This window comes from Gopherus evgoodei, chromosome 15, assembly GCF_007399415.2.
Source record: "Gopherus evgoodei ecotype Sinaloan lineage chromosome 15, rGopEvg1_v1.p, whole genome shotgun sequence".
Lineage (NCBI taxonomy): Eukaryota > Metazoa > Chordata > Testudines > Testudinidae > Gopherus > Gopherus evgoodei.
In genome coordinates, this window is record NC_044336.1 from 19,917,664 (window position 1) to 19,945,102 (window position 27,439).

General features: G+C 46.4%; 1 protein-coding gene across 4 annotated transcripts; it reads right to left on the minus strand.

Moving 5' to 3' along the window:
- Window positions 1–3,115: 3,115 nt before the first annotated feature.
- Window positions 3,116–27,117, minus strand: TRIM25 (tripartite motif containing 25). Of its 4 annotated transcripts, none has more exons than XM_030533922.1 (10): window positions 25,905–27,116; window positions 22,977–23,072; window positions 18,042–18,275; window positions 17,259–17,415; window positions 14,949–14,981; window positions 14,183–14,266; window positions 12,893–12,958; window positions 12,081–12,107; window positions 10,153–10,227; window positions 3,116–8,429 (listed from the first exon to the last, which is right to left on the minus strand). In XM_030533922.1, the coding sequence occupies exons 1-10, from the start codon at window positions 26,505–26,507 to the stop codon at window positions 7,900–7,902; spliced, it is 1,905 nt and encodes a 634-aa protein (XP_030389782.1). In that variant the 5' UTR covers window positions 26,508–27,116; the 3' UTR covers window positions 3,116–7,899. The 4 variants fall into 4 exon arrangements, with proteins under 4 accessions (XP_030389782.1, XP_030389781.1, XP_030389783.1 ...); XM_030533921.1 differs by having other exon boundaries at window positions 14,949–14,984; window positions 25,905–27,114; XM_030533923.1 differs by lacking the exon at window positions 14,949–14,981 and having other exon boundaries at window positions 25,905–27,117.
- Window positions 27,118–27,439: the final 322 nt, after the last annotated feature.

Consider the following 27,439-nt stretch of genomic DNA (forward strand, 5'->3'; position numbering starts at 1 on the left):
TAATGGGAAAATTTTAAGTGTTTAATGTACACACACACCACCAACCAAGTCTCTTCCCTAAAGTTCTGTTGAATCATCTTGGAATCGCTCACGCTGGCATTTTCACCTAAATTATCTGCCTCTTTTCAATTAGCTTTTATTATTTTAATGGTGGCTCCGCCTCCCTTCCCCCAATGCTTTGGTCTCGCTCCCATAATTGCCTATATTTTATGTAAATGGAATTGTTACACCGTAAAATGATATACAAATGTGTCTACCACACAAAGTCCAATAAAGGGCCTGAATAAACCCATTATTTACAATGTAACGGCAGCCGATAGCAGCCTGGGAAACACAGGGCTGACAGATGTGAGCCAGTGACAAGGCTTGAAAAAAACATGAATGAAGAGGGCTCCGATAGACCACAATTAATTGACTTTTAAAATAACTCCTTTTTTCACACTTCTACTCGGCTGAGCAAGATTCACAAATTGCTGTCTTGAACTTTTTAATGGGACAAAATAGCTGCCAATGAAAGTCTAAATGACATGGTCTTTGAATAGGAGTGGTACAATGGCCACACCGGGACATGTTTTTAACTGACATATTGATTATTTGAGGAGTGCAGCCACTCAATTGAAAAAGGGAGGGGGGAGAGAGGAAGTAGTAAACACTGCACATTGTAGAAAGGCTAAAATTATTTCTTACGAGGAGGGAAACAAACATTCAGAAACTGATGGTTTGATAAGCGTTCCCATACACATTTCCACAGGCTATTGTTTGAAATCTGATTTGTCCTCATTTGCATCAGTATAAATCTGGAATAACTTTCTTGAAATCAATGGCGTGAAACCAGCATTAGTGAGATCTGAATCAGGCCCTAGAATTTAGTATTAGCTATGTCTCCTCCCACTCCCCAAAATTACATGCACATGGATAATGATCACTTCACAATACTCTTCACTTTCTTCTATGGCCTATAGGCCTAATGTTTCAGACCTTATTCAGGAAGGTTCCAAATATGTATTTGTCTCCCTTTTGAAGCATTGGCCAAATCCTGGCCTTTTAGTCATGCATATAACCACATGGGCACTGCATGCACCAGTAAGAGCAGCATTTTAGAGTCCTTTTTCCCCAGGAACCTTCATAAAGTCAACATACCGCCCCAAACAGAAGTTACAAACTTATACCCAGGCAATAACGTCTTGGCTGACCCAGCAGGTTGGGGACAGAGCGGTGCACTTGGACATAGGAGAATCTAGGCATCTTACTAGCAGCCAGAAGAGAAAGGTGTCTTGCTTAAGATAGCACAATGCCTCAGGCTCTACTCTCACGTAAACCAATCTGATTTCTTTTACACGCTTTGTCTTTTAAAAACAAACAATGTAACTGAAAAGTGGAACAAACTCCCCCCTTCAAGTGTGAGACGCCCTTCTTTGAGCTGAGAGTGAGAGCACACCCACACGGTAGACCTTAAGGCAAAAACCAAAAACCCTTCACTGCACACTCAGTTCTCCCCCTGGGAGAACACCCCCCCCCCCACACACACACACAGCAGGAGTTTCTCAATGGCTACTCCAGTGATAAAACCTGTTTTAGAAGAAAAGATTTCATTTTTGGCGAAAAGGAAAACCCAGGGGAATAGTTTTTAAACTAGACAAACTCGGGCCTGGTCTACACTAGTCAGTTATTTCGGAATGAGCTGAGTTAATTTGAAAAAAAAATGATTCCGTCCACACGACCAAACCGTTTTTTATTTAAAGGGCTCTTTAATCCGATTTCTGTACTCCACCTTGGCAAGTGGAGTAGCGCTTAAATCGAGATCGCAATCCCGGGTTAAAAGTATTGTGGATGCAATTCGACGTTACTGGCCTCCGGGAGCTATCCCAGAATGCTCCCTTGTGACCGCTCTGGACAACACTCTCAACTCCAATGCACTAGCCAGGCGGGCAGGAAAAGCCCTGGGAACTTTTGAATTTCATTTCCTGTTAGGTGACCATCAGCACAGTCCACCATCACAAGAGATCCAAAAAAGGGAATGCAAATACGTACACTAAAGTCTCCAGGGCCATGACGGAAAGAGGCTACTCCAGGGACACAGAGCAGTGTTGTACAAAAATCAAGGAGCTCAGGCAAGCGTACCAAAAAGCCAGGGAGGCGAATGGACACTCTGGGTCACAGCCCCGTACATTCCACTTCTACCATGAGCTGCATGCAATTATGGGGGGGTGACACCACCACTACCCCACCACTGTCCGTGGACACCTGCAAGGGGGGAGTTGCACGGAGTGAGGAGGGAGAGACATTAGACGACGACAGTGAACAGGCGGCAAGTGGGGAATCCATTTTCCCCCCTAGCCAGGAACTATTCTTAATGCTGGAGCTAATAGCCTCCCCTCACTCCCAAGGCGGGCTCCCAGACCACGACCCTGGGGGGAGAAGGCACTTCTCCATTGTCTTCTTTTCAGGCGAGGTGGCGTTGAGGGAGAAATAGATCTTTCTCTCCCCTCATCTTCCTCCCCCCCCGCAGGTCACACTGGAAAGGAAAAAGTAAGTCAGGGACAGAGATCCACGTCACTTAAGAATACCCATCACAGAGGTGGCACTCTCAGTGCTCACCAAGAGTCACATTCACTTAGTTTGTCTGGGTGGTCCTCGGTCACTTAGATCAACTTTTGCATGGCGAGTGCTTACGTAGCAAAGAAGGTCCTCCAGCCCAATCGGAGTCTCTGAGCTTTATTATGACAGAAGTATTAAATAAATATTGTTAGTTACAGGTAGCTGGGGCAACCATCTTTTAGGCACTACCTATGCAAAGAGAATCCATGGTGTGTTTTTATACCAGAGGCAAGTCGCAGTTGTCTTTCCCTTTTCCTCCAGTTTTTTGCTTATACTGAATTCTGTCTGCAGCTTCTGCTAGGTGCAATAATGGTCTACACCTCAAGCATGCTGTTGTGCTGCTGTTTAGCAGTTAGTGTCCTAGCCCAGAGGTGGGTGCATTTCAGTGGTAGATGTGGAATGATTTCCGTGGAGTTGATGAAGTGCTTAGGTACTGTTTAGAAAGGTTCTATATAAAAATTGTACAAGATGGTTTGTCTCACCCTTCCCCACAACACTTCAGTCACTTAATCAGTTATAAGACACCCCAAGTACTGTTTATTTGTGGACTATATAGTCAGCATTTATAGGGCGCAAGGCCTCTGCAGTTTAAATCACTGAACAAATCATTTCATAACAATCAAACTTCACTGAATTCACAAAACTTTCACTCAGCTGCCGAATCAATAAAAGATCATGACAGATATTAGATTCATCACATTATGCAACTTGTACATCATTAGTCCCAACAACAGGATAGAACTCCCAAATACATGGCTACAGGCTTCCTTGATGAGACAGACTGTAGGTGTTATTGATGCATCACTACATATAAGTGTTAAAAGCGAGAGCACAATAAGTATCAACTGGCTCACAGGACTATTCTAGCTACTGTAGACAATTTTAATCAAAGATGCATTCAATAAAACTTGTTATAATTGGACACATTTTTCTTAGCAACAAGATTTTTTGTTAACAAATTTCACATGCAGAGAAATTGCAGAAAGAATGCTCTAGAGATCCAAGCATTTTGAGTATGTGTGTCCATCCACTCATTATATTTTCGCACATTCCCTACCCAAAATGCTTCTGGCTTTTTGAGTCACCTTTCTTCCAGACTGAATTCCTAGAAAATTAAGTTTAAAAGGACTTTTCTTATGGACAGAAGTAATCCACTGGATGACTATATCTATCATCAGTATTTAAACTGATGACAAAGATACTATTTTTATACCATTATTGGAAAAGAAGAAACTCTACCTAGGAGGTTTTAGCTGCATCATCTTGAGATTGTATTGAAAACAATTGATCAAATTTTTATTATGCTATGTCTAACGTCAACTGTTTTACAACAGATAGTCTATCTAATGTAGTCCAAGCATATCAAGCTAAGCATTAAACACCGTAACTTAAAAGTGAACAAAACAGTTTCTAGCAAATGCAGCCAATTAAGTGTTTCTCATTTGATTTGAGAAGAAAGTATAGACATTTCAACCACACGTCTTGCAGCTAGCCTGAAAATAGAAGTTAGCAATACAACTGTTTGTCCACCCCCGCTAATCCATGAGACATATTCCATATCAATGATCCCCAAACTGTGGTTTTCAATTTTTTGGATCTCTATCAGAGTATGGACAACAAGAATTGGACTCCCACTGCTGACAGCTCTGGGCAGCACAAGGATACACAAAGTTGCTACCATCCAGCAAGACCTTTTCCAAGATTACTACTCCAGAATGGCTCTCTAATTCTTTGGTGCACTGCAGGATGGGCAGACAGGCTTAGAGAATACCCATGCATCCAAAAGCAGGGATCCTTAGAAGGACTGTCCACAGGGAGTACTTTAAACTTTTCAGTGGGGAATAACGTTCCAGCACATCAGAAAACTTGGTAGGATTCCTTATGTGAAAGGGAATCCAAAATGCCTGAATAATAGGTAAGACTCTTTATTGGAGAGCATGTGCCTCCCAGACATGTGTAAAACCTAGAAACACTTGTGTGAATAAAAGTCCACAGCACCTGAAATCTGTGCAGGACTTCACACGAGGATAAGATCCCAGATCCCATAAAAATCCTAGAATTCCTCAACAGAATGTAGAACTCTTTAGGAGGAAAAGAGACCAATGAGCACCTACAATGAATACAAGGTAGGACTCTTTAAGGAAGTGTCAACTGCCCATTTCTTATGGAAGAAAAATCCAAAGCTCTCCTGAGCAATAAGCAGGATTCATTATGGGGAATAAGACCCCAGAACTCCTGAATATTTCAACAAGACTGAGATCACCTTAGTGAGGAGGTGGGGGAACCCCGCACATGGAAAGCAGCGAGACCCACTTTCCAATGATTTCCTGCCCCTTTGTGTATTCTTGATGGGCCATACAATGTTAAAGGTCTTTTGTCCCATCAAAGCATCTTTTTCTTCTTGGCAGTCACACTGGATACCATCATAAAGCTCTGTCTTTGTCCTGTCAATTACTTGGTTTCCAACTTTGTCCAGCACTGCACTGGTTTCCTCCTCGTTCACACTCATGTTATCTATATTCCTTCCTTGGAGGAGTTCTACACAGTCAGCAAGTTCCTGTCTCTGATCAGCTCAGCATCAGCTCCTGATCTCTAAGCTATTTTAGTGCTTTTGTCCTGCATTCCAGATTGCTTTCCTGCTGAACTGGTTTTGGAAAGATGAACTGGCCCGTTCTATATTTCAGTACCACAGCTATTCCAAATAACCCCACTGTGATCCAGCACTGAGGTCACACTAGTTCCTTAACTAAATCCCTTTTTGACCAAAGGAATATTACTCTATTTTTGACATCTAGTGTCTCTGAACAACTAGACAGTTGACATGCTGTTAAACATCCAGCCTGGAATGCTGCAATACTTTGCTTTGCTAAAGCACTTCCGAAACCTCAGCCCCTGTAAAATTCTGCCACCAAAACTTTTGCGGATACTTTTCCCCTCTCTAATCCTACAGTGGTTTTGCATTGTATTTCACAGGGCATACAAAGTTCCATTATGAAGAACTTTACACGTCAATATATTTGGTCAGTTTCAGCATCTTCACAGTTCTTTATGGACTGGTCTGAGCACCGAGATCTAGCAAGGAAAGTCTCTCAATGACGCCTACTTATCAGCACAAGACATTCAGATCTCCAACCTTTAGCTGCGTCCCCTGGTTGTTTCTCCAGTTTCAGAGGATTTTATAGTTGTGAACTACAGCAAAGGTCTCCTAGACTGCATACGATGCCTGGAAGGAGTCAAAGCAATTACTATACGTGTTCCAAAGTAAACCCATGTCACAGCACGTAAAGTAAAAACAATGCATGAGAAGAACAAAAAAATGCATTGCCAGAAATATATTCTCCTTCTAGCATCCTTCCAACATGTTGCTAGTCCACCAGCCCACATGCAGATTCAATGCCAAAGAGGACACGTCACTCAGAACGATGCTTCAATTTTGCAGGAAGGCAGTTTTCAGACTTTCGGAAGCCACGGTACCAAGCTCAGTATCATGGCTAAATGGCACATAAAGACTTGGTACTCAGGGAATGCCATACTTCAGAAGAGAAACTTCTCTGACCCTGCTGTGAGTGACCAGAACATGAATGCTATTAGACAAGCCCAAAACGTACTGTTTTTTCTCCACTTCTTCCCACGACGCCTCAAAATGTAAGGAGGTATTGCAGAGCTTCATAGTGTAAAAAACTAAAGCACCCTGATACATTATGTGAGACTGAATGCTTCATTCCAAGAGGCATAGCAAAGAAACTAGATGTATTTTTTTTAAATTCTGTTCATTTCAAACAGGGCTGGTTTTTTTTAAAACTGGTGGGGTTGAAAAGCACTTTGATCTCTACGGCAGGAGCAGTTTGTGGCGCTGCTCACCTTTCTGATCTTTAATACTCCGCAAATGTTCAGAATGTGTGTTGTTCCATCCCATCGAAGCTTTCTTCAAGACAAATCAGATACGCTAATGATAACTCGGTAACTTCTTAACCCTAGCTACTACAGGAGTTTCTGCAGGGCTTCTTTCTGAAGACACTTGGCTTCGATACATGGTTCTTGGGTACATCACTGTCACTTGCACGTCTCCTTTAGAAGTTTCTGGTCTTCTATTCTAATATGCTACCCCATGTTGGCTTTTACCATCCAGTGCTAAAGACTTGTATTTATTTAACTCAACCCACACCCATCGGCAATAGAGTTGGACAAACCATGTGTAGCAAGCATCTTCCATAGGTTTAACCATTTCTAAAGGCCTCCGATACCTGTGCAAGGCTGGTATTTTGCCTATAGACTACTGCCTGAGCAACAGGAAATCAGACAACAACAACAACAACAACAACAACAAAATCAGCCTCTAGAACCAGTGATGGGATCGAGCAAGAGAGGGAGACAATGCTGGGCTTTTTCAGAAAAAAAAAATCCTACATTCGGGACAGAATCCAACTCCCACTGAGGTTAGTGCTAAGTGGATCTGACCCTTGTGTTTAGCCATGAAAACCATTTGATTTTGTTGTATGGCCATCATTTCTCTTGTAAAAGAAGAAACCGGGTTCTTTTAAAGACTTTTGCTTGATCTTTGCTATCTAGTGATTACAGGGAAAACCTCAGAGTTTTCATGGTCATCAGTGCTCCACCTATGGATTTAGGAATTCAGATGGAAAGAATGGGACGCACCAGCGTCCAAACTGCATGTGACAGCCAGTTAAACCTCCTGCCCAAACAGAAAAATATTGGTGCTACTTGACCCAAGATTCATTTGATGCATTGTGTAGCAAAAATCTTTGTCTCCCTCTGTAGAAAGAGGAACAGTGGAGCTGTTGCCTTCTGGCATATTTGGGATTTCTCTTCTTTAATATTGCTATAAAAAACAGGTGCCTTAAGTTAATTATTATAAATTTAGTAGGTTTAAAAATAGAATTTCTCTTCTACCCTCTGTGACCTTATTTTTTTAAGTTATAAAACTGGAACTATTCACAGGTAAAATCTTTTTAGAGACGGAGAGAAGTTCTCGCTCTCCTTTACATTAATGTTCAGTAAAAGCCACCTTTCTTCGTGTGTGTCAAACTAGTGCATTAAATCCAGTCTGTAGATCTTGCTTTTCTAACCAGTAACTTTCCAGTACTTGCAGGACTGCAGTCTAGTGGTTTTGGATTAGCAGACAGCCATTAGAAAAAGCCATCCAGCAAGCTAAAGCAAGAACGTATGTGCTTGGAATTAAATGAGCAAGCTAGAACTACAATTGTGAATCCTGGAAAGAGAGAGAGAGGGATTGAGCAGATGTAAATACCCTGAGCAAACAGATTCAGGTGTGACAGCCTATTATTTCAACTGGCAGAGTGAAAGCATAGTGCCACTGGAAAACACCCAGAAAGCAGGATACAGCGCTTCAGTGAACTGCGCTTTAAATTTGTAGATCAAGTTATGTTTCTCGCCAACACCCAGGAAAATAACGAATCCTCCCTCATAATTGAGCAGCACACCAATCTTGGTGGCCTTGGTGTTGGGCAAACATTTTTCAAGATCATTATGCCAGGCTGAAATCTTGGAATTAAACCATTCAATGCACCAGGAGCTGCTGTTCCTCCCCAGGCGGCTGTCCGCCCCTTGCCTGTCCATGCTCCCATAGCAGATGCCGATGCCACAGAAGTTGTTCCGTTGCAGTTCCACTTCCCAGTAGTGGATGCCCCTCTTGAAGCACTGGAAGCCCAACACTTGGGAACAGTAGGTGAAGCGCTGAGGGTGGGGGCTATACTTCTGGGGTATTTCAGAGACCGACATCCTGGTGTTTCTGTCTGATAACAGCACTTTGTTATGAGCGGTGTTGAAATCCAGCGTGATTTTAGCAGCATCTATGGAGAAATACATCAATAAATTATAAATACCTCAGCAAGGTGTGCGTGCATGGACAGGCATGTCTCTGTGTGTGTGTATACGTACAAAGGGCGGGAGAGCGAAGGAATGGAACAGTTACTGGCCCTACTGCTTACTCTCCACAACACTAGTAGCTTCCCCTTTTCCGCACAGCAGCTAGAGCCACATAGCACACTTTCCCCTCCGGGTGGGGAGACAGGAATGGCCACCGCAGTGCGGCCAGGCTGGGAAGGAGAGGAAAGGTAGCAGTTTGAGATTTGAACACACACACACACACACACACACACACACACACACACTCTGACCTCAATGCTCTCTGGCCACATGATCCATTAACCCAGACCCAGACCCAGAATTACACACAGTCTGATCACCGCCACATATAAAGGGAAAGAGCGAGTGATGTGTTATCTAATAAGGACAGATTAAAAACACAACCCATCCCACCAAACCACATATCCTCAAGATCATTACACACACACACACCCCAACCGCTCACCATAAGAAGTGCGGCCTCCAGGGAATTAACCCTGCATCCATTACTTTTTGGCTCTGATCCAGCAGAACTGGTGCACAGAAGGGGGGTGGGAAGTATGGGTGTTGAGCAAGATGCCTGCAGCATCTCTGCAGCGCCAACAATCTTTCCTCCAGCAGACTGGAGGGTGCCCAGGCCAGGACCTGTGGAGGCTTCTGTAGCCCTGAGACAATGGCCGTGGTTGTCGAGTAGCTCGAATGCTGCTCTGTGGCATGGGTGATTTTGGGGTGGCGGAGGAGAGTGGAAGGATCCCTTCCCGCTGTATCCCAAAGGAACTGACAGCACAGCAGTTATCGAGGTGGCACTGAAAGGCATATGCCACCATCCACCTACACCCCTGCCTGGAGGTGACCACCCCTCCCAAGACAGAGCTCTGCAACATGCCAGGCTTCAACTGGCATGAGAACCCCAGGCCACACACCCCAAGCGCAGTTCCAGAGAGCAAGCCAGACAATGACACACATGCAACATAACAAGCATTCCAGAATGCTGCCGACACGGCGCAGCTGTAGGCAGATAACCAGCGTTCTAACGGTTAGTGCTAGCAGAGTACTGGAAGGGAGAGCGCCTCACACTGCTGGTCTGTCTTGAAACCTATCCGCAAATCTTAGAGGTCAGCACGAGACCTTCCTGGGGTGGGGGAATGATCCCATATCTGCCCGCCATGGGCTTTCTTCTGAAGCATCTGGTTCTGGCCATTGCTACAGACAAGATACTGAACCAGATAGACCACGGGCCCGATCCCACCATTGCAGTTACTACCTTCCAGTCCGAAGTCTCCCTTCAGAGCCTAAATGCCATTAACTTTCAATGAACCCCACCTGCGGAGTTGAATTTTTATACCATATCCCAGCAAACTCATTTGGAACAGTGATCCCAAGCCAGCAGGGCCATAAGTGAGTGAACCTCAAAATTAGTGTCACACGTATGCTAGCAGTGAATTTGACTACTCTGGCAACAGGTCCAGTGTTTTAGTAGTTAATGGCCTTACCCTTTTTCTAGTAACTCCTCTCATATATATCAGTTAACCGACAATTTCAGTACATTAATAAAGCCATAGCGATGCAAAGATCCAGAAAGAAGTGAGTCACATAATACCACTGAAGTCTAATGTGATCATAATAAGAGTCAATCATTTTTAAAACATAACACGTCAGGTTACTTACACTCCAGGAGCTCCTCTCTCGATTTCGTTAAAAAGCTTTCGAGAGATGTTGCACATGGATTCACAGTGTTTGGTGCTGAATTTATGGAAGAAAAAGAAACAATGGTCAGGCTTGACAAAGCCCTGGCTGGGATGATTTAGTTGGGAATTGGTCCTGCTTTGAGCAGGGGGTTGGACTAGATGACCTCCTGAGGTCCCTTCCAACCCTGATATTCTATTATTCTAATGGCATGTCATTTAATTTGTCATTGGGGAACACGCAGAGTTCATGCAGTTTCCTTACATGTAATCCAATAATGTCCTAAAGCTAAATCTATGAATCACAGATTAATAGAACAGGCCACAGAAAAGCAAAACCCCTCTGCACATGGGTCAGCCTGGAGAAATTCCAGAGGTTGTATAAAAGAGCATATTACTAGAGGGAGTTCTGTTAGCCACAGAACATGGAACTTGCCAGCCAGGCATCCCCTGCTCTGTCCCACCAACAGTCATTACCCGTTTCTGCAGGGACCAGCTCAAGGGGGAAAAGACAAACTGCAGGCTGAATTTACATTCTCCGGTGTCTCTGTAGAGCCAGCCCATGGTGGCAGCCATGATAAGGGTTCTGGGTGTGGACTGCTCACTAACTTATTTCATACAGGCCATTACTGACCTTGGCCCAATTTGAAACTGAGACAGGTTAAGCGGCCCCACACCTTATTGCCAAGTCCCCTAAGTCACCCAGTTCCCCATCTTATACTTTTAACTATTCTTCCTCTAAGCATTCAGCAAGTCATGTGTGAGAGGGGGACTTGCAACCTGACTAAGCTAGTCATGATGGGACTAATCCTACAGGTGCACAGCTCCTCCCGCAAAGCCCTCAGTGCCCTCGACACCCATTAGAGAAATCAGGAGCAGGAACAGGAAATACAGGCGTAAGTCTGAGGGGAAGTTTTGCCAGGGACTTTGACACAGCTGGCTCAGACACCGTGTGCATTTCCTACTCCTGCTGCAATTCTGCACCACTGCACACTGCAGAATTAGTGCAGAACTAATGTTCCCTGCAGAATTTTTTTTTTCCATGCAGAATTTGTGAGTTCTATCAAAATGCTCCTGCTGTCAGGCCAGGGAGCTCCTGAGGCCTGGGGAGGGTGAAGAACTCTAAGGAGCAGAGGTAAGGCTGGGGGCGGAAGTGAAGAGGGTGGGGGCTGATGGGGTGAGGGACTGTATTGATGGTAGGTGCTGAGCAGATGGGGCGAGGGCTGGGAGGGTGAACTGAGAGCAGGGGGTCGATGGAGTTTGGGGGGTGAACTGATAGAGTGGTGGTGATAGGGGCTGGAGGACTGAATCGAGGGAGGGCTGAATTGTGGGGGGTTGATTCTATTGTGTTTTGACAAATAAAATATGCAGAATTTTAAAATATGCACAGAATTTTTTGGCACAGAATTTCCTCAGGTGTAATTTCCTCTCAGCTCTGCAAAATGCAGCCTGAGGCTGCCCTGTCTCACCCCTGCATTTCCATTCCAGAGCCTCTATTGACCCAAGCTTGACAATTATGTGAGCTGCACGTGGAAGATACATTACCTCAGTGGGGGTCCTTGGATCCTCCCTAGTGGCCCGTCCACAGAAGCGGTTAATGACTCTTCTACAGATGCCAGCTAGAGTACTGGTCCTTGGGCTCAAGCACTAGAGACTAGGCTTTCAGTGAAAGAGGCCTGGGGTCCAGTCCCCACTGACTGCCCACAGAGGACCATTCTCACGCACAATTTTGCGAGCTAAATTGACACAGCCAGACACCTCTCTCCTGAAGAGACACAAGGAGCCTTCTCAAGCTTAGCGCTCATTTCCACTTGCCTCCAGCACACTGAAGTCAGCCATCCTCCACTTTGCATTTTAAGGAGTACGTTTGGGGTTTTTTGGAGTAAAAGTCTCTTGAAGTTCTGAACTTACCAGATTTGGCAGGTTTTCTTTTATCCCCTGAAAAAGTAAAGGTCTCTGTTACTTAGTGTAAGGCTGGATGTATTAACATTTAAAAACAACATCCATTGACACAGAAAGACAACGCTGCAGCTGGTATAGCTCTGCTGAAGCCAATGGAATTACTGCCGTTAACAGCAGCTGAAGTGCTGGCACATTGCAGTCCAATGTAAATTTTTCCAGGCTGGAAATTCAATATTACACATACACTCTGTGAGTGTGTACTTGGTTGCTCTCTTCTCCAATAGGCTGAAGCATACGCTACCAGTCAGTTCAGCTCTGACAATACAGGGCCTGATTCTGCACATGCTCTAGGCACAGAACTCCCGTTGAAACCAACGGAAGATCTACGTGTCAAGCGCTTGTGGGGTCAAGCCAGTGGTTTTTAAACCACTACTGCACAGCTAATGTATGACTCGTGCAACATTGCTTGTGTCTACATCCAAGATAGCTAGTTGCTATACGTTTGTTTTGCCCTCTTCAAGAGCTCCAGCTACAGATTAATAGCTCTATATTATACCTAGGTCATTTCTTCACAAGGTGATTGTTTTTTTAAGCTAACGGAATGGAGGATACGTTGCCAAATCACACTGAAAAAGTCAAGGTAAGAAACATCAGTCCAAAAGCGCTTGCCTAGAGCACTTTATCTATGGGCCCCACTGCAAGGTACCAAGAATCTCATCTGCCTTCCCACCCCTCCTTGGCTTCAGCACCTGGCAGGATTGGGCCCCAGGAGCATAAACATGACCAAGATCAACAAGAACAATGAACAATGCATCACTCACTGGTATCTGCATCCTCACTCAACTCCGGCTGAGGCTTCTGAGGGGCTTTACCTATTTTTGGAGCATCTTGTGAAGGGAGAAGACGCAACATGAGCAGCTTATAAAGCAGGACGCATCACATGCAACAACAGTCAAGGAACAGACATTTATGGCCAGCTTAAGGGAGACTTCAGTCCCTTGCACTGTTACCGTGGAATAGCTGGACTAGCAGGCCAAGGCGAGTCTTGCTTAGCCTTTCCACCTGCACTGACACACACAGCGGTGCCTGAGCCACAGACCAGTGGGCCACCACACCATGTGCAATTTGCCTGGTTAGCCCTCCCGAGGCACTCCACCTGGCACCTCGCAAGGTCTTCTCAGATCCCACTGGGTTTGCACCTTGCAGAAAGAACTCTGCACCTCGCAGGACCAGGGCCCTGCTCCATCTGGACACACAAAAGCAGCATAGAGGCCCAGGGCATGATCTTGCCATCAATCCACAATCTTCAGGCGTTTCACATGTATAAGTAGGTGCCTCCAGCAATAGGCAGAGCTGTAATTATTTCAAGTCCCTATCAGTAACACCCCACACACTAAATTCTTGGGCTATGCAAATTACATACCAAGAATGTTCTCTCCAAGGGCACACCCCTGCAGATGTTACTTGCCATTCCCATACCAAAGCTAAGTTAGAGGAATACCGTCAACCTGAATGCTGTAAAACTAACTCACTTGACTTTTCAAAAGCACACCCTTTGGTTAAGGGCTCCTCCAGTTATTCATTTTGATCTGTAAAACATTTCCAATTTTCTGCTTCATTTCCCTTGAAGAAATTTAGGGGGGACGCGGAGCTTTTTGGGTTGGTGAAGGAGCAACAAACCAACCCTGCTTGGGCCCCCCTTTCAGTGCACACGCTCGCCTTCTGCAGCAGCCGTTACAGGTACACGCCCTCTGGCGGAGCTTAAGAAAGAGCAGGGGTGTGACCTTCCCCTCCCAACAGGGCAGAGCCCGGAACTGGATGTCATCATACAAGAGACAAGATAAGCAACCATCAGCCACATGCACTGTACAGCTGTCACCACTGAGTATACAATCTAACCCAGCTCAGGGCTGGGGGAATAATTTCCCTGAGCTTTCAGTTCTAGTTGTCGTGGAGAAGCCTGCTCTCGTTTCAAACAGAGATGTGATTTTCAAGTTGACGGTGCCCTTTAGTAGTCACCTATCTGCTCTCGTGGATACTGCTGCATTGACTGCTAGAGGAAACACTGAATGAGCAGCATTTGCATTTTGATGGCCACGCTCTTAACTTACGCGATCCAACAGCTTTTCTTCCAGATGCCAAGAGTTTATTTGAAGGGTTTATTTGAAAAGCCTTAGGTTTCCACTGTGGAGTTGCTGCAATGAAATCACACATGCCATATTTTAGAGCTGTATTGCTGTAACAAGGTACAATGAGAGGAAGGATAGTCTTGGGGTTAAAGTATCTGGCTGGGAGTCAGGAGATCCCTGTCCATGTCTGTGGCAGAGCTGGGAATTCAATTAAAGCCCCACTCCTACAAACACTTTTGCTCAGCTTAATAGGGCTAAGTTAAGTCCCCGACTCCACAAACACTTCATTTTCTGCATCTGTAAAATAGGGCACTAGTAGTTTCTCTCGGTCTTAGAGTTTTATGCTGCCAGACATCACTGTAAGGTCTCAGAACCTGGCAACGGGAAAGGCACTAGTGGACTTCATAGCTTTACGCCTTTCTCTATTACAATATAAGCTCTTTGCAACAAGGACTCTCTCTCATTGCATGCACAGACCCCAACAAATGCAGCCCTCGGTCCACTGTAATACTGATGAACAACAAGGCAGACATTTATAAAGATAAGCCCATTACAATGTTGTCGTCTTCTTACATCTGACACAAGGTACAACAAAAAAAAAAGCTTGGCCTTGCCAGAGAGTCAGGTACAGTGATCAGCACCAATACGTTGGTATCTGTTTTTTATTAAAAACATGTAAAAACAGCCAGGGAAGGAGTGAAAAAGATAGAAGCAGGGGAGAAAGGAGGACAGGGCGTGGTGAACTTACCCTTCTCCTCCACACCTGGGCTGGACTGTCCACCTGCTGTTATGGATATTTGTATCAGTAGGTACAACTGTTTCAGATACATTTTGATCTTTATTAGCAGCCCTTACAAGCCCACTAGCTTTTATGCAGCAACAAATGACTTGGCTCTAGACATGATGAAGACAGCGTGGCCTCTTCAAACGCTTTGTAAACAAGCCAGATCCCCTTCATGTCCAACACAGTGCACAGGTCTTGTCTACACTGGAGAAGTACATCAGTTTAAACTACATGGATTTTAAAAAACATTTACTTGAAATGGCACAAACCACTAAAACAGGCACTTAAACCCAGTTTAAGCATTTTATTTTAGAGGTTCAGATCATTTCAACTAGATAGATTTTGTGTTATAGAGAAGTCCATCAGTTTTCCCACAGTGGGTTATAGTTCAAAAACCACCCCCATTCTGAGTTTTGTCGTCTTTATCCTTTGCCATATAGCTGACCCATGCAGCTAGACTGTACTCACAAACAAAAGTCTGATCCCACAAACACTTACTCCCTCTAGATTTTTATTTTTTTTTCCTCCTTCTGAGTGACTATCAGCCTTTTATATGCCTGAACTTGAAGGTAAAGAGCCATGCCTAGACTGGCTATCAAGGTGAGTCAGCAGAACAACTCTGCACTTCTACAAAGAGGATATAAAAACTGACACCCAGTCACACTTCAAGAACGTACTTAATTATAGACAAAAAGTACAGCCTGACACTTTTGATAAGAGGGATATCTGTCCCATTCAGCAGGTCTGCCTTGCAGACACGGAGCCAATAAATTAGAAAGTTTAATGGGAATAACCTACTCTTTGATCAGTGCTATAAAATTCACTAACATTTACAGGTCTCTCGCAACTTACGCACATTTAACATGCGCGATTTCAGCTTTACGCTGAAAGGTCTGAAGTCCGGGAAGGGGCGTGGCCTCAAGATTTAAAGGTCCCAAGGCACCAGCTGTGGCTGGGAGTCCCAGGGCCTTTAAATCACCCAGGGGGCTCCCAGCTGCAGAGGTGGCTGGTGGCCCCTGGGGCAAACTAAAGGGCCCGAGGTCCCAGCCACTGTGGAACTTCGGGACCTTTAAATGCCAGCCCCAGCCCAGCTGCCAAAGCTGCGGGCGAGATTTAAAGGGCTCCTTCGGGCTCACCACCACGGCGGGAAGCCTGGCGGAGCCCTTTAAATCCCACCTACAGCTTTGGCAGCTGGGCCGGGGCAGCATTTAAAGGGCTCCACCAGGCTCCCTGCCGCGGCGGGAAGCCTGGTGGAGCCCTTTAAATCTCGCCCACAGCTCCGGTGGCTGGGCGGGGGCGGCAGGGGGGCCTTTAAATCCCACCCGCAGCTCTGGCAGCGGGACCTGGGGGGGGGGAGAGAGAGAGGAGCACTTAAAGGGCTCCACCAGCCCTTTAAATGCCCTCCCCCCCCCCCAGCCCTGCCGCTGAAGCTGCAGGCAGGATTTAAAGGGCTTGGGGTTTTGACTATATGCGGTTTTCGCTTTACGCGATAACCACGGAACGGAACCCCCGCCTAAGATGCTACAAACCTGTATTTCACATTCACCATTTTACTCTTGGTTCCATGATTTCCACCCAGCCCTACTTCCCCACTCTAAGATCATGTATCAAACAACCAACTTTCTGCTCTCTACAACATCACTCTACACACGCAGAGCAGTACAGAAGGAAAACAACATTCTATGCTAAGGCGGCAATAGCAGAACAGATGAGGGAAAGCCCAACATGCTAAGAACACAGACACACCTGCCTATAGATATACAGGAAAAGTGTAATGCCATTTCTTTCCACATTTTTAATTCTCTTGGTGAATTTCTCCTCACAGGCTGAGATACAAGACTAATTTCTTGATTTATCACATTCTACTTCTTGATGATAATATAGCTTTCTATGAGAGTTTTGTCAAAGGAAAACACAGTGGGAAAGTATCAAGACACTTATAAGTTTATCCAAATGTAAATAAAACATACCATCGTTTAGTCCTGTTGACAAGTTTAAATAAAAAAAAAACAAAAAAAACACGCCTACCTCAGTTCTCTTTCCTAAACATCCTGAATATTTAACTTGTAGCATTTTTATTTTGAGATGGAGGATTTCAATCCTTTACAAAACAGCTCAATTGACCAACAGTTTTAAAACATCCATATACAAAATTGTAACAAGCCAGAAAAATCTGCCTCTGAATATTTTAAATTTAAAGAAATTATACTACTTGATCCCAAAACAATAAAACAAAGGCCAGCAGTGGTAATTCTCTCTGAAATGATATCGTACCTTCCATTTTCTTCTCCTGTGGTTGATTCACTGTTCGTTTCACTATTTCTTTAAGGGAAAAGGCACCTTGATAAATGGTGTGTATCAAGTTTTGGTCCAGATCAATTCTGGGGATGAACACATCTTTGGTTGAAGTGTGTCGTAATTTCGCTGCTTTCTGTAATGAGATATGGAAGAGCTCATGAAGCTAGGGATAAGTCACCACATAGAAAAATTTGCATCTGGAATGTCATAACTGGCTTAAATTATGTTGCTTCTCCATTATTTCTTGTGTGTGTAGATTTATTGGGGGGAAGGGAGGTTATATTCAAACACAGATCATTCATGGCAAAATTCAATAAAAAGCAGCCTACATGGATTATTTTTTCACGTGATATCTGAAAACTGACAAAGAGCTTTTGTAGCTGGGTCACAGCAGTGAACTTAAGTTACCCCATGACTACTTCTCTGGTTAACTGACCCTGCCAGGAGGGGGCAACTGTGGCTAAAGGCTGTGAGAATAGAAACAAACTGGAGGATAATTTGCCTATATAAAAGGAGAAAACAATTATGCAGACAACAACAACTCTAACCAGTGATTCAATGGACAAATCATATCACTGCCTGGAGTACTCACAGGACTCATTTTCATGCCTTTCATAAAGCCAAATCACATAGCAATTATGAATATAATCTTTACAATAAATCTCTTTTTACGTACTGTTAACAGATTGATAAGAAGTCTTAGAGCAGGGTTCCTCCTGAAGTCTCTGAGCTCAAACAAAGTCGGACATCAGAACTCACCTTTAAAAATGCAATATCATCATCTTCAGTCAGTGCCATTTCAATCTGATCCCTGGTGACCTGAATTTCATTTTTCTTCTTTCCCAGGACGTTATGTACATAATCAAACTTATCACAGACTCGCTTTTCCTCTTCTTCAACCTTCTTCATTGCCTGGTTTTCTTCTTCTTCTATTAAAGCTTTAATTTCCAAGAACTCACTTCTGAGCAAATCCATCTTTCGGGCAGCTGTCTCCTAAATCACCAACATATTGACATTGGTTTCAAAGCAGTTACTGGTGGGGTAAGGCCTTTAGTGAAATATCTCTGCCTGCATTCCATTTCCCCACAGCAGCCCCCTAAAGGGCCTTATCCTTCCCCCCACATCAATGGCAAATTTCCTATTCACTTCGAAGGGAGCAGAAACAGAGTCCATCCCCATCCTCACCCCCAAAAATCAGTCACTGTTAGGCATGAAATAAGGCAGGTTGTGCCATCTTGTGATTAGAATGGAGAACTGCAAATCAAGACTTCAAGGGGAAGTCAAAACACTTCTTTTGATAAGGATTATAACAGGGGTCAGCAACCTGCAGCACACGAGCCAATTTTTACTGGCACGCTGCTGCCAGCCAGGGTCCCGACCGCTGCCCTCGCTTGCCTGCTGCCAGCCTGGATGAACAGAACCCCCAGCCGGCAGTGGCTGAGCGGAGCTGGCAGCCAGGACCCGGGCTGGCAGGAGCCGGCGGACGGAGCCGGCGGACGGAGCCCCAGACCAGCGACGGGCTGAGCCACTTAGCCGGCTGCCGGTCTGTGGTTCTGCCCGGCAGTGGAGGACTGGCAGCTGTAAGTAGTACACTGTAAGTAGCACATTCCTATGGGGAAAACTTTAATACACTACACCCATGTAGGGAAGGCTGTGTCTCCCCAAACAGCCCACCCCTATCTGCCCCCCTCATAACCCCTGATCCATCCAACCCTCCTGCTCCTTGTCCCCTGACCACCACCCCCTGGGACCTCCCCCACTCTGACTGCCCTCCTCAGAAGCCCCCACCCATCCAACCTCCCCTGCTCCTTGTCCCTTGACCACCCCCGCCCGGGACCTCCTGCCCCCTGACTGCCCCCCTCAGAACCTCCCACCCATTCAATCCCCCCCCTGCTCCTTGTCTCATGACTACCACCCCTCCCGGGATCCCCCCCACCCTATCCGCTGCCCTGGAAACCACCACCCTCAGCTCCCTGTCCCCTATCCACACCCCCAACCCCTGACAGGCCTCCTGGGAATCCCATGCCTATCCAACCACCCCCATTCCCCATCCCTCTACCATGCCGTTCAGAGCATCAAGCAGCCGTAAGTAGCACACTCCTATAGGGAGCAATTTAATACACTACACCCAGGCCCGCTCAGCCCACTGACGGTCTGGAATTCTCAAAATATATTCTTGCACCGCATATCAAAAATTACACTACAATCAGCTTAAAAACTTGAAAACTTTGTATGCATATTACAGTAATGATTAAAAAATGTATGTTAATAAATACATAGGTGTGATGAAATAAAGTAGTTGTACTTATGTGCCTGTGCTTAATTTGTGTTTTCGAAGATTTACCTTCTAAAAAAAAAATCTTGCATGTCTCGCACCTCCAGAAAGGGCATCTCACACATTCAGGGGGTGCAGGCACCCCAGGTTAAGAACCACTGCACTGAACTAAAGATCTAAATCTTAAATTAATTTTAAATGAAGCTTCTTAAATATTTTTAAAACCTTGTTTACTTTACATACAACAATAGCTGAGTTATATAATATATACTTACAGAGAGAGACCTACTAAAAATGATAAAATGTATTACTGGCCCAGGAAACCTTAAATTAGAATGAATAAAGAAGACTCGGCACACCACTTCTGAAAGGTTGCCGACCCCTGGATTACAACTACTCCCCTTTCACAGACTTTTTGTGAGGCATCGTTAACTAACGTCTACAAAGCTCTTCCAGATCCCCCAGGACAGACTGGCCCGATTGGGGTGCAAAATTATTATTCGGAAGGGATGAGCTGAATGTGACGTCTCTGAGCCAGCAGGGTATTCACATGTAATAGACCATTGGTCATCAGCATGGATTGAATTTGGGACCTCTGGATCTAACAGTGTGAGCTTCTCCTGCCTGAGCTAAGAGACCAGATGCATTAGCTTGGAGACAGTAGCAGACTCAGCTCTCTATATGTGGTCCAGCTATTAGAGGGCAACAAATGTCCATATTGAGTTAAAAGAGGTTAAACTTCCTCTACCCTGACTCCAGCTGGGTGAAGCTCATCCCTAGCATCAGAAGCCCACAGAAATTCAGCTCTCCACAACATCCAAGTCAACAGCAGGAGCCTCCAGGTCACCATTTTCAGTTATGCTGCTCTCATTAGATTACATGGGCCTGCACACCCTCAACAAGTCCCCTGCTCCTTTGTACGGCAGAGGTGACAATATCAGGCACATGCCTGTTTACTGGAAGAGGGGAGAGAAGGGCGGAGGAGTTTAAACAGTCTCCAGTCGGCTCTCCAATGAGATTGCACAAAGCATGTTCTCACCTCAAGGAGTGCCAGCTGGTTACCCTCACTTTCCCCAAGAGAGCTTCATTAGGGGGTGAACGTGGTTCTTTGTCCCCTTGTAGTGGCTAGTCTGCAATAAAGAGGGACAATGTGTCCAGTCCCTTAGCTAACGTCCATAGCAATCTAAGGTAAACCAAATTAAGGGCACTCTCAATTCTGAAGAATGTCCATGCACGGGTTTAATGCAGTTTAACTAATCCACTTTTAATTCACACCTTTAGTTAATCTGGATTAGTTTTCCTGAGTGCCCCATGCAGACAAGCCCAGAATGACATGCTAAACATCACAGAAAAGAGTCTGGAGGTGGAGCATGGAACTGAACCCAGGTCTTCCAAATCCCAGGCTAGGACCCTAATCACTGGACTATCCTCCCTCTTTAGGGAGCAGGATCCCACTGACTTTGGTGGGCTTGGACTAGTTCTTATTCCTTTAGCTCAAGCTGTACAGGCTCATGCTTTTCAGTGGGTTCCAACTCCACCGTTAGTACCAATGGGGATTATCATATAAACATAGGCCATTCTTAATCAGATGATTGCAATGCCTCTGTACACTTCCTGTCAAAATACTACTCATATGGGTATATGACTAGGGTGACCAGATGTTCCTATTTTATAGGGACAGTTGATATTTGGGGCTTTTTCTTATATAGGCACCTATTATCCCCCACCCCGTCCCAATTTTTTACACTTGTTGTTTGGTCACCCTATGTGTGACAGAATGTATCCCAGGTCCACACCATTGTAATTCTTTTTGTACAAGGCACGTTTTGTAAGGAATCGCTTGGAAAAAAATCATAAATTTGCTGGTCAACATTTTCCTGATAAAATGTGTGTGGCAAAACTGTATGCAAAGTTATAAGACTTCCCTGTATGACGTTATTAATACATGTTCCAAACCACAGCCCTACCAAGCAAAATTTGGCAAACAGGTCTGTCCTAAAAAAAAAAGTAATGTGTGCTCTGCTTAATTTGCATTTAAGCAGTAACCAGAGTCATGAAGCAGGAAGGGGAGACAAAGGAAGTTCAAACACGTGGGGAAAAAACCAGCAGAGAATATTGTTCCACATAGACTATCTCCTGACTGAGACTATAAAAAAAGGAGGAACAAACATCCCAAACCCTCCCCCGCATCCATTCAATGCATGTGAACAATGATGTAAGCAGCCAATGGACTGCTGAAAGTATGTCATGAGAAAACGTCACTTTGAATTTAACATAGTTTGTTAAATTAGGCACCAGTTGCATTTTATTTTTCTTGTAACCTTTTCTGACTTTTATGCCTCATTCCTTGTACTCACTTGAAATCTCTTTATAGTTAATACACTTGTTTTATCTAATCAAGTGTGTTTAAACTGAAGTGTGCAGGAAACTCCATTGGGGATGTCCACTGTGTGCATATTATTTCTATTACAGACATAAGAGACTTTATCTAAGTTGTACTGTCAAGGAGAGGGCTGGGCAGCAAGGACCATACATCTCTGGGGTTACCCTGCAGTATAAGGCCAATGAGAGCCAGACAGAATGTAACCCAAGCAAGGCTGGTAGGCTGCACTTGCACACAGACATTCAGGGTGTGGCTTGCATGCTGGAAGGCTGTTTGGGAGTATCCCAGGTGGGAGCTAAGTATCATAAGGCACCCAAGTATCATAAGGCACCCAAGGTTGCAGGGCAGGGGTGACACAGCTGCTCATTAGTCTGGATTGTACTGTGAGGGAAAATTTAGCAGGCCTCAAACTTTAGGCAAGGCCTTGAGTTTGGTCAAGCTTGCTTACAGGCCTTGAACTAAAATCCTGCTTGTTTCTGTGTACAAGGGCCGGAAGGAGTCAGAGTGGAAAAAATTCCCAAACAGAACAATTTGTAATAGCCCAAGCTTAGGAAATATGTAACTGCAATAGCACTGTTAGAAAAGTCAAACCACAAACGAACCAGACTGAACAACAACAGAAAAAGCCAAATAAGAAGGGTGATTGTTCTTTTTGCTTTTGACCTATATTAATTTTGCAATGTATTCCAAATGAGGTAATTAATACAGAAGTAGGTGTAATTTGTCTGTGGTTTTAAGCTTTAAAAAGCTTGTGTGTTCCTGGACTTGGGGGGGGGCAGCTCCGCTAGCTGTCACCCCCTGCATGCTTATAATCAATAAAGCGGCCTCAGACTTGTTCTGATCCAAACACAATGCGTGGATCGATTTAGGCACATCAGTACCCTGGTACATCCCAGGGTGTTTGCTTAAAAGTCATTCTTATCTCAGTATTACAGCATCTTATCAGAAGCCACATACAAGAAGCCAGGATCCCAGTGGCTAGCATCACCCCCATAGCAGAACAAGAGCCATTTTTAAACAAGGGCTATCCACTTACACTGGCTTGTCTTTGCAGCACCCTCACTTCATCCAGTGCCAGAGAAGCTTTTTCGCTCTGATTATACAGCTCCGTCAGTCTGTTCTTCAGCTGTGACTGGAACAAAAGAGATCAGACCTCAAATTAAAAGCATGGATACTGCATCTCTTCAATATGCACCAGATAAATAGTCAAAGGCAAATCAAAAGGTTAGTTTTAATCAGCCTTTATCACCAACACAGGATTTATTTTTTTTAATCCAATGTTCCTTAACTGTACAAAGAGAATCTCTGTACATTGTTGGGATGGTGAGCAAGCATCCCTGATGCAATGCCATGTTTTCCGAGTTGTGACACACATGCAGTCCTGTATCAACAACATGCGTCTACCAAGGCAGTACTCTAATCACAGCACTTCTGTCAGAGCACACTTATCACAGCAGCCTTCCTGGCTCTTGTGGGTTTAAGACTGAACCTTAACATAGTTTTAACCCAACCCGATCCTGAATAGGTACGCCAGATCTAAAAAATAGACTTTCACATTTGGCCTACCGCTGTTCTATTATCTTGGCTCAGCTTCTCTCCAGTGTGTTGCTAAGAAGCCCTGCCCGACTGTGTTTATGTTCTACCTTGTACACACAGAACAATAAAGTTTAGGCAGGATGAGAAAGGTTTGTTATATAACAACTCAATACATCTCACTAATGCTTCAGATTGAGCCAACTGTGGAAGCACATTTGGTTTCACCATCAAATTTCCCAACCAGAGCGTGCTTCTTCAGCCACCACCACCCAGACTGTGCAGAAGACTTTTCAGCTGAAGTTCTTAAAGGGATGAAGCAAAAGGAGGCAAGTGTCGTTCTCCTCATTTTACAGAGAGTAAATCTGAGCAACAAAGGTGAAGCGACGTGCCCAAGGTCACTCCGCAGGCCAGTGGCGGAGCCAAGAATAGAACCCAGGTTGTGCTGACTTCCACGCCAATGCCCCACAGCATCACACTAGCTATGCCAGTGAGTCACAGAAGTATTTGTGCATAAACATGTTTGTAGCCAGAACCTAAACCGCAGAGCTTGCAGCTCTCACATGGAAATCAATGGAAGTCTCAAGCACAAAAGCTTTTAAGACTGGGCCCTTAATAAGGCATGTGATTCCTCCACTCCCCACACTTTCACTTCTCTTAAAACTCCCTTGCAAAGGCTATTTTCCTGGTCTATTACATACAGATTCCGCTACTTGAAGAATATTTAGGACTCATTTCTATGACACTCAGAGCACCCACTCTCTTTTAAGTCACAGGGAGCGGAAGGTGTACAGGCCCTTGATGTGGACCTGAATAGCTCTTGTGGCTATAGATCTGAAGAATTAAGAGCTCACCCTCGGCACAAGTTCTTCATAATTCACTGGATTGTTGCCAACGGGTTCTAAAGCTGCAGGTGTGCATCTGTGGTCAGAACGGAGTCAATAGACACCCCTCCCGCATCTTATCTGTGCAGGCTGACTCTGGGGCCCACGAAGATCCCCACAAGGCTCTCTCCATGATGCAAGAGTTTGCCTGCAAGGATCTGATTGCAGATCCACGGCCTTAGTACACACAGTCCAACAGAGACTAGAACAGTGATCAAAGCAATGGAACTTCACTACTCTGCTGTGTCCCCATGCTGCGACAATGGCTAAGCCACCCTGGATGTCAGCAAGGTCTGCAATAGCTGCCCCAAAACAATGAAACATGAACCTGAAAGCCCTTGTAAGGCCCAAGCATTCAGTGCTATGCCAGCAAATCTCACGCTGACATCAGTGAGGCTTTAGTTGTGTAGGCCTGCAGGATCAGGGGCTAAGGCCTGCCCTAGCGTCCACTGAAATATCTGGGAAACCCTTCCATTGGTTTCAGTGGGCACCAGGGCTAAGTTTCCAATCCCGCAAACACATTTACAACTGTGTGGAGTGCTTACTACAATGGGCCCACCCCTTTGATGTCAGTGACTAAAGTCAGAGAGAGCTTATTGGGGCCACCGCTCCCAGAAGCCACTAGCACAGCCCCATGGCCTTAAGGGGCAGGGGTCTCCCACCAAGTGCTGCCCCTGCCTGCAAACACCACCATCCGCAGCTCCCAGGAATTGGGAGCTGGGGCTAACGGGGTCTGCAGGGGCGGTGCTTGCAGAGAGGGGCAGCGTGCAGAGCCTCGTGCCCTCCCCCCAGGGGCCACAGGAGCATATTGGTCCCTTCCAGGTGCAACATGGGGCCCTGCGGGGCAGGCAGGGAGCCTGCCTTAGCCTTGCTGCACCGCCAGCCAGGAGCTACCCAAGGTAAGTGCTGCCTGGTGGGAGGCCACACTGCAATCCCCAGTCCCCTCCCGGACCCAGCACCCCAGGCCCCCTCCTGAGCCCCCGCCTAGAGTCAGCACCCCTCACCCCCTCCTGCACCTCAGCCCAGCACCCCTCACCCCCTCCTGCACCTCAGCCCAGCACCCCTCACCCCCTCCTGCACTCCAGCCCTGAGCCCCTGCTCAGAGTCAGCACCCCTCACCCCCTCCTGCACCCCAGCCCAAAACCAGCACCCCTCACCCCCTCCTGCACCCCAGCCCAGAGCCCCCGCCCAGAGTCAAAACCCCTCACCTCCTCCTGCACCCCAATCCTGTACCCCAGGCTCAGCCCTGAGCCCCCCCCCCGAGACCCCCACCCTCACCCCCTGGCCCAGCCCGGTGGAAGTGAGTGAGCAAAGGAGACTGGGGGGATGGAGGGAGCAGGGCCTCGGGGACAGCGTAGATCCCAGGTTGCCCTTAACTTCCAAAAGGAACTTGGTGGTAAGAAGGTTGGAGGCCAGGGCTGCAGATGTGCGCTGGGCGGGAGAGGTCAGACACCCGCGGAGCAAAGCCAGCCTAGGGCTCAGATAAGGGCTCGGGCAGCCCAGCCGCAGGGCAGGGCTGATCCCAGCACCCCGCCCGCCCGCCTCACCTCCTTCTCCGCCTTGGCCTCCTGCACCGGGCCGGTGGCGCAGGTCTTGTGGCTGACCAGGCAGACGCAGCAGATGCAGCTGGCGTGGTCCCGGCAGTAGAACTCCAGCAGCTTGTTGTGCTCCTGGCACTTCCTCTGCGGCAGGTCCCGCAGCGGCGGGCACAGCTGGTGGTCGCGGAACGCCGGGCTCTCCTGGTGGGGCCGCAGGTGCTCCGAGCAGAAGGAGGCCATGCAGGTCAGGCAGGTCCTGGCCGCCGCGGCCTCTAGGCAGCTGTCGCAGGCCACCTCGGAGCGGCTCCCGTCCCAGCCTCTCTTCTCCTCGGCCGGGCCAGCGGACTGGGTGCTCTGGAACTGCTCCACCACCCGGCACAGCACCGTGTTCTTCTGCAGCTCGGGCCGGCGCTGGAAGCTGGCCCGGCACTGCGGGCAGCTGAAGCCCTGCAGGAGGCCGCTCCAGGTGATGTCCAGGCAGGGCCCGCAGAAGTTGTGGCCGCAGGGCGTGGTGACCGGGCTGTCGAAGAGGCACAGGCAGATGGAGCAGGTGAGCTCCTCTTCCAGCCCGGCCAGGGAGGGCACGGACGGCGCCCGCGCTAGCTCCGCCATGGCCGGGGTAGTGTAGGAAACTGCTCCCTGCAGGGCTGTGTTACTTCGGGCGCACCGAGCATGCTCGGGAACACACGACACCCGCTCCGCTGGCAGCGGAAGAGGCGGGCCGGGGAGGGGAAAGTGAAACTCGGAGAGCAGCGGGGTGGCGGTTCCTGGAAATCACGTGCAGGGCCAAGCTCCCCAGCAAATCCCTCCCGCACCCCAGGCTGCAGTTTTCCCAAGCAATCAGGGCTGGCTACTGCTTCGCTGTTATTCACCCCTCGCCCCAACCACGCCTGTCGGGGGCAGGGAGCCGCTGACGCTTAGCTCCAATACACTAGCAGCAGGGAAGAGGTTTTCTGCAAGGTATCGCCCTTCCTCTCCGCTTCACCCGCGCACCTTTCAGGTTGGCCGGGGGGAGGCTCCGACAAAACTGCTCCAGAGTGAAAGACTTGCCAAGCAGGAAAAGCCCATATAAAGTTGCAATGTGTTTGCCTGGTCCCCGCCCCCTCACGCAACATGCAGAGCCACTCGTGCCCAGTTCAGGATGAGCGGAGAGCATGGCTGGCAGCTCATTTAAAAAGAAAGCAAATTGCACGAGGGAAAGAGCGAAACAAGCAACAAGAATTTGAAATATAAAAAAAATGTCAACATGATATTTTTTTCACGTTTTATTGTGAAGTACTGGTTATAGATATCTTACATTTATTTTATTTTTAAATAGCCCTTTTACCTTCAGATCAAAATGGTTAATGCATGTTCGCAATTGTTTAAAAAATCAGTATTTCCTGTTGCTACCCATATGTTTTTAAAGACAGTCCAGTAAGTCCATTACTAAATAAAACAAATTTATGTTGATTCAAAATACAGAAGAGAAACGCAAAGATGTATTTTTATATCCCATGCTATTGGCATACGTGACCTAAAAGTCACTCTACACTCACATTAAC

What these genes read in the sequence shown, in the direction of transcription:
- TRIM25 (XM_030533921.1), bottom strand. Translation starts at nt 26,507, where the DNA reads ATGGCGGAGCTAGCGCGGGCGCCGTCCGTGCCCTCCCTGGCCGGGCTG. An exon ending in AGGCCAAGGCGGAGAAGGAG is followed by an intron (nt 23,073 to 25,904) that starts GTGAGGCGGGCG and finishes CTTTTGTTCCAG; the next exon opens with TCACAGCTGAAGAACAGACT. An exon ending in AAGAAAACCTGCCAAATCTG is followed by an intron (nt 10,228 to 12,080) that starts GTAAGTTCAGAA and finishes CCATAAATTCAG; the next exon opens with CACCAAACACTGTGAATCCA.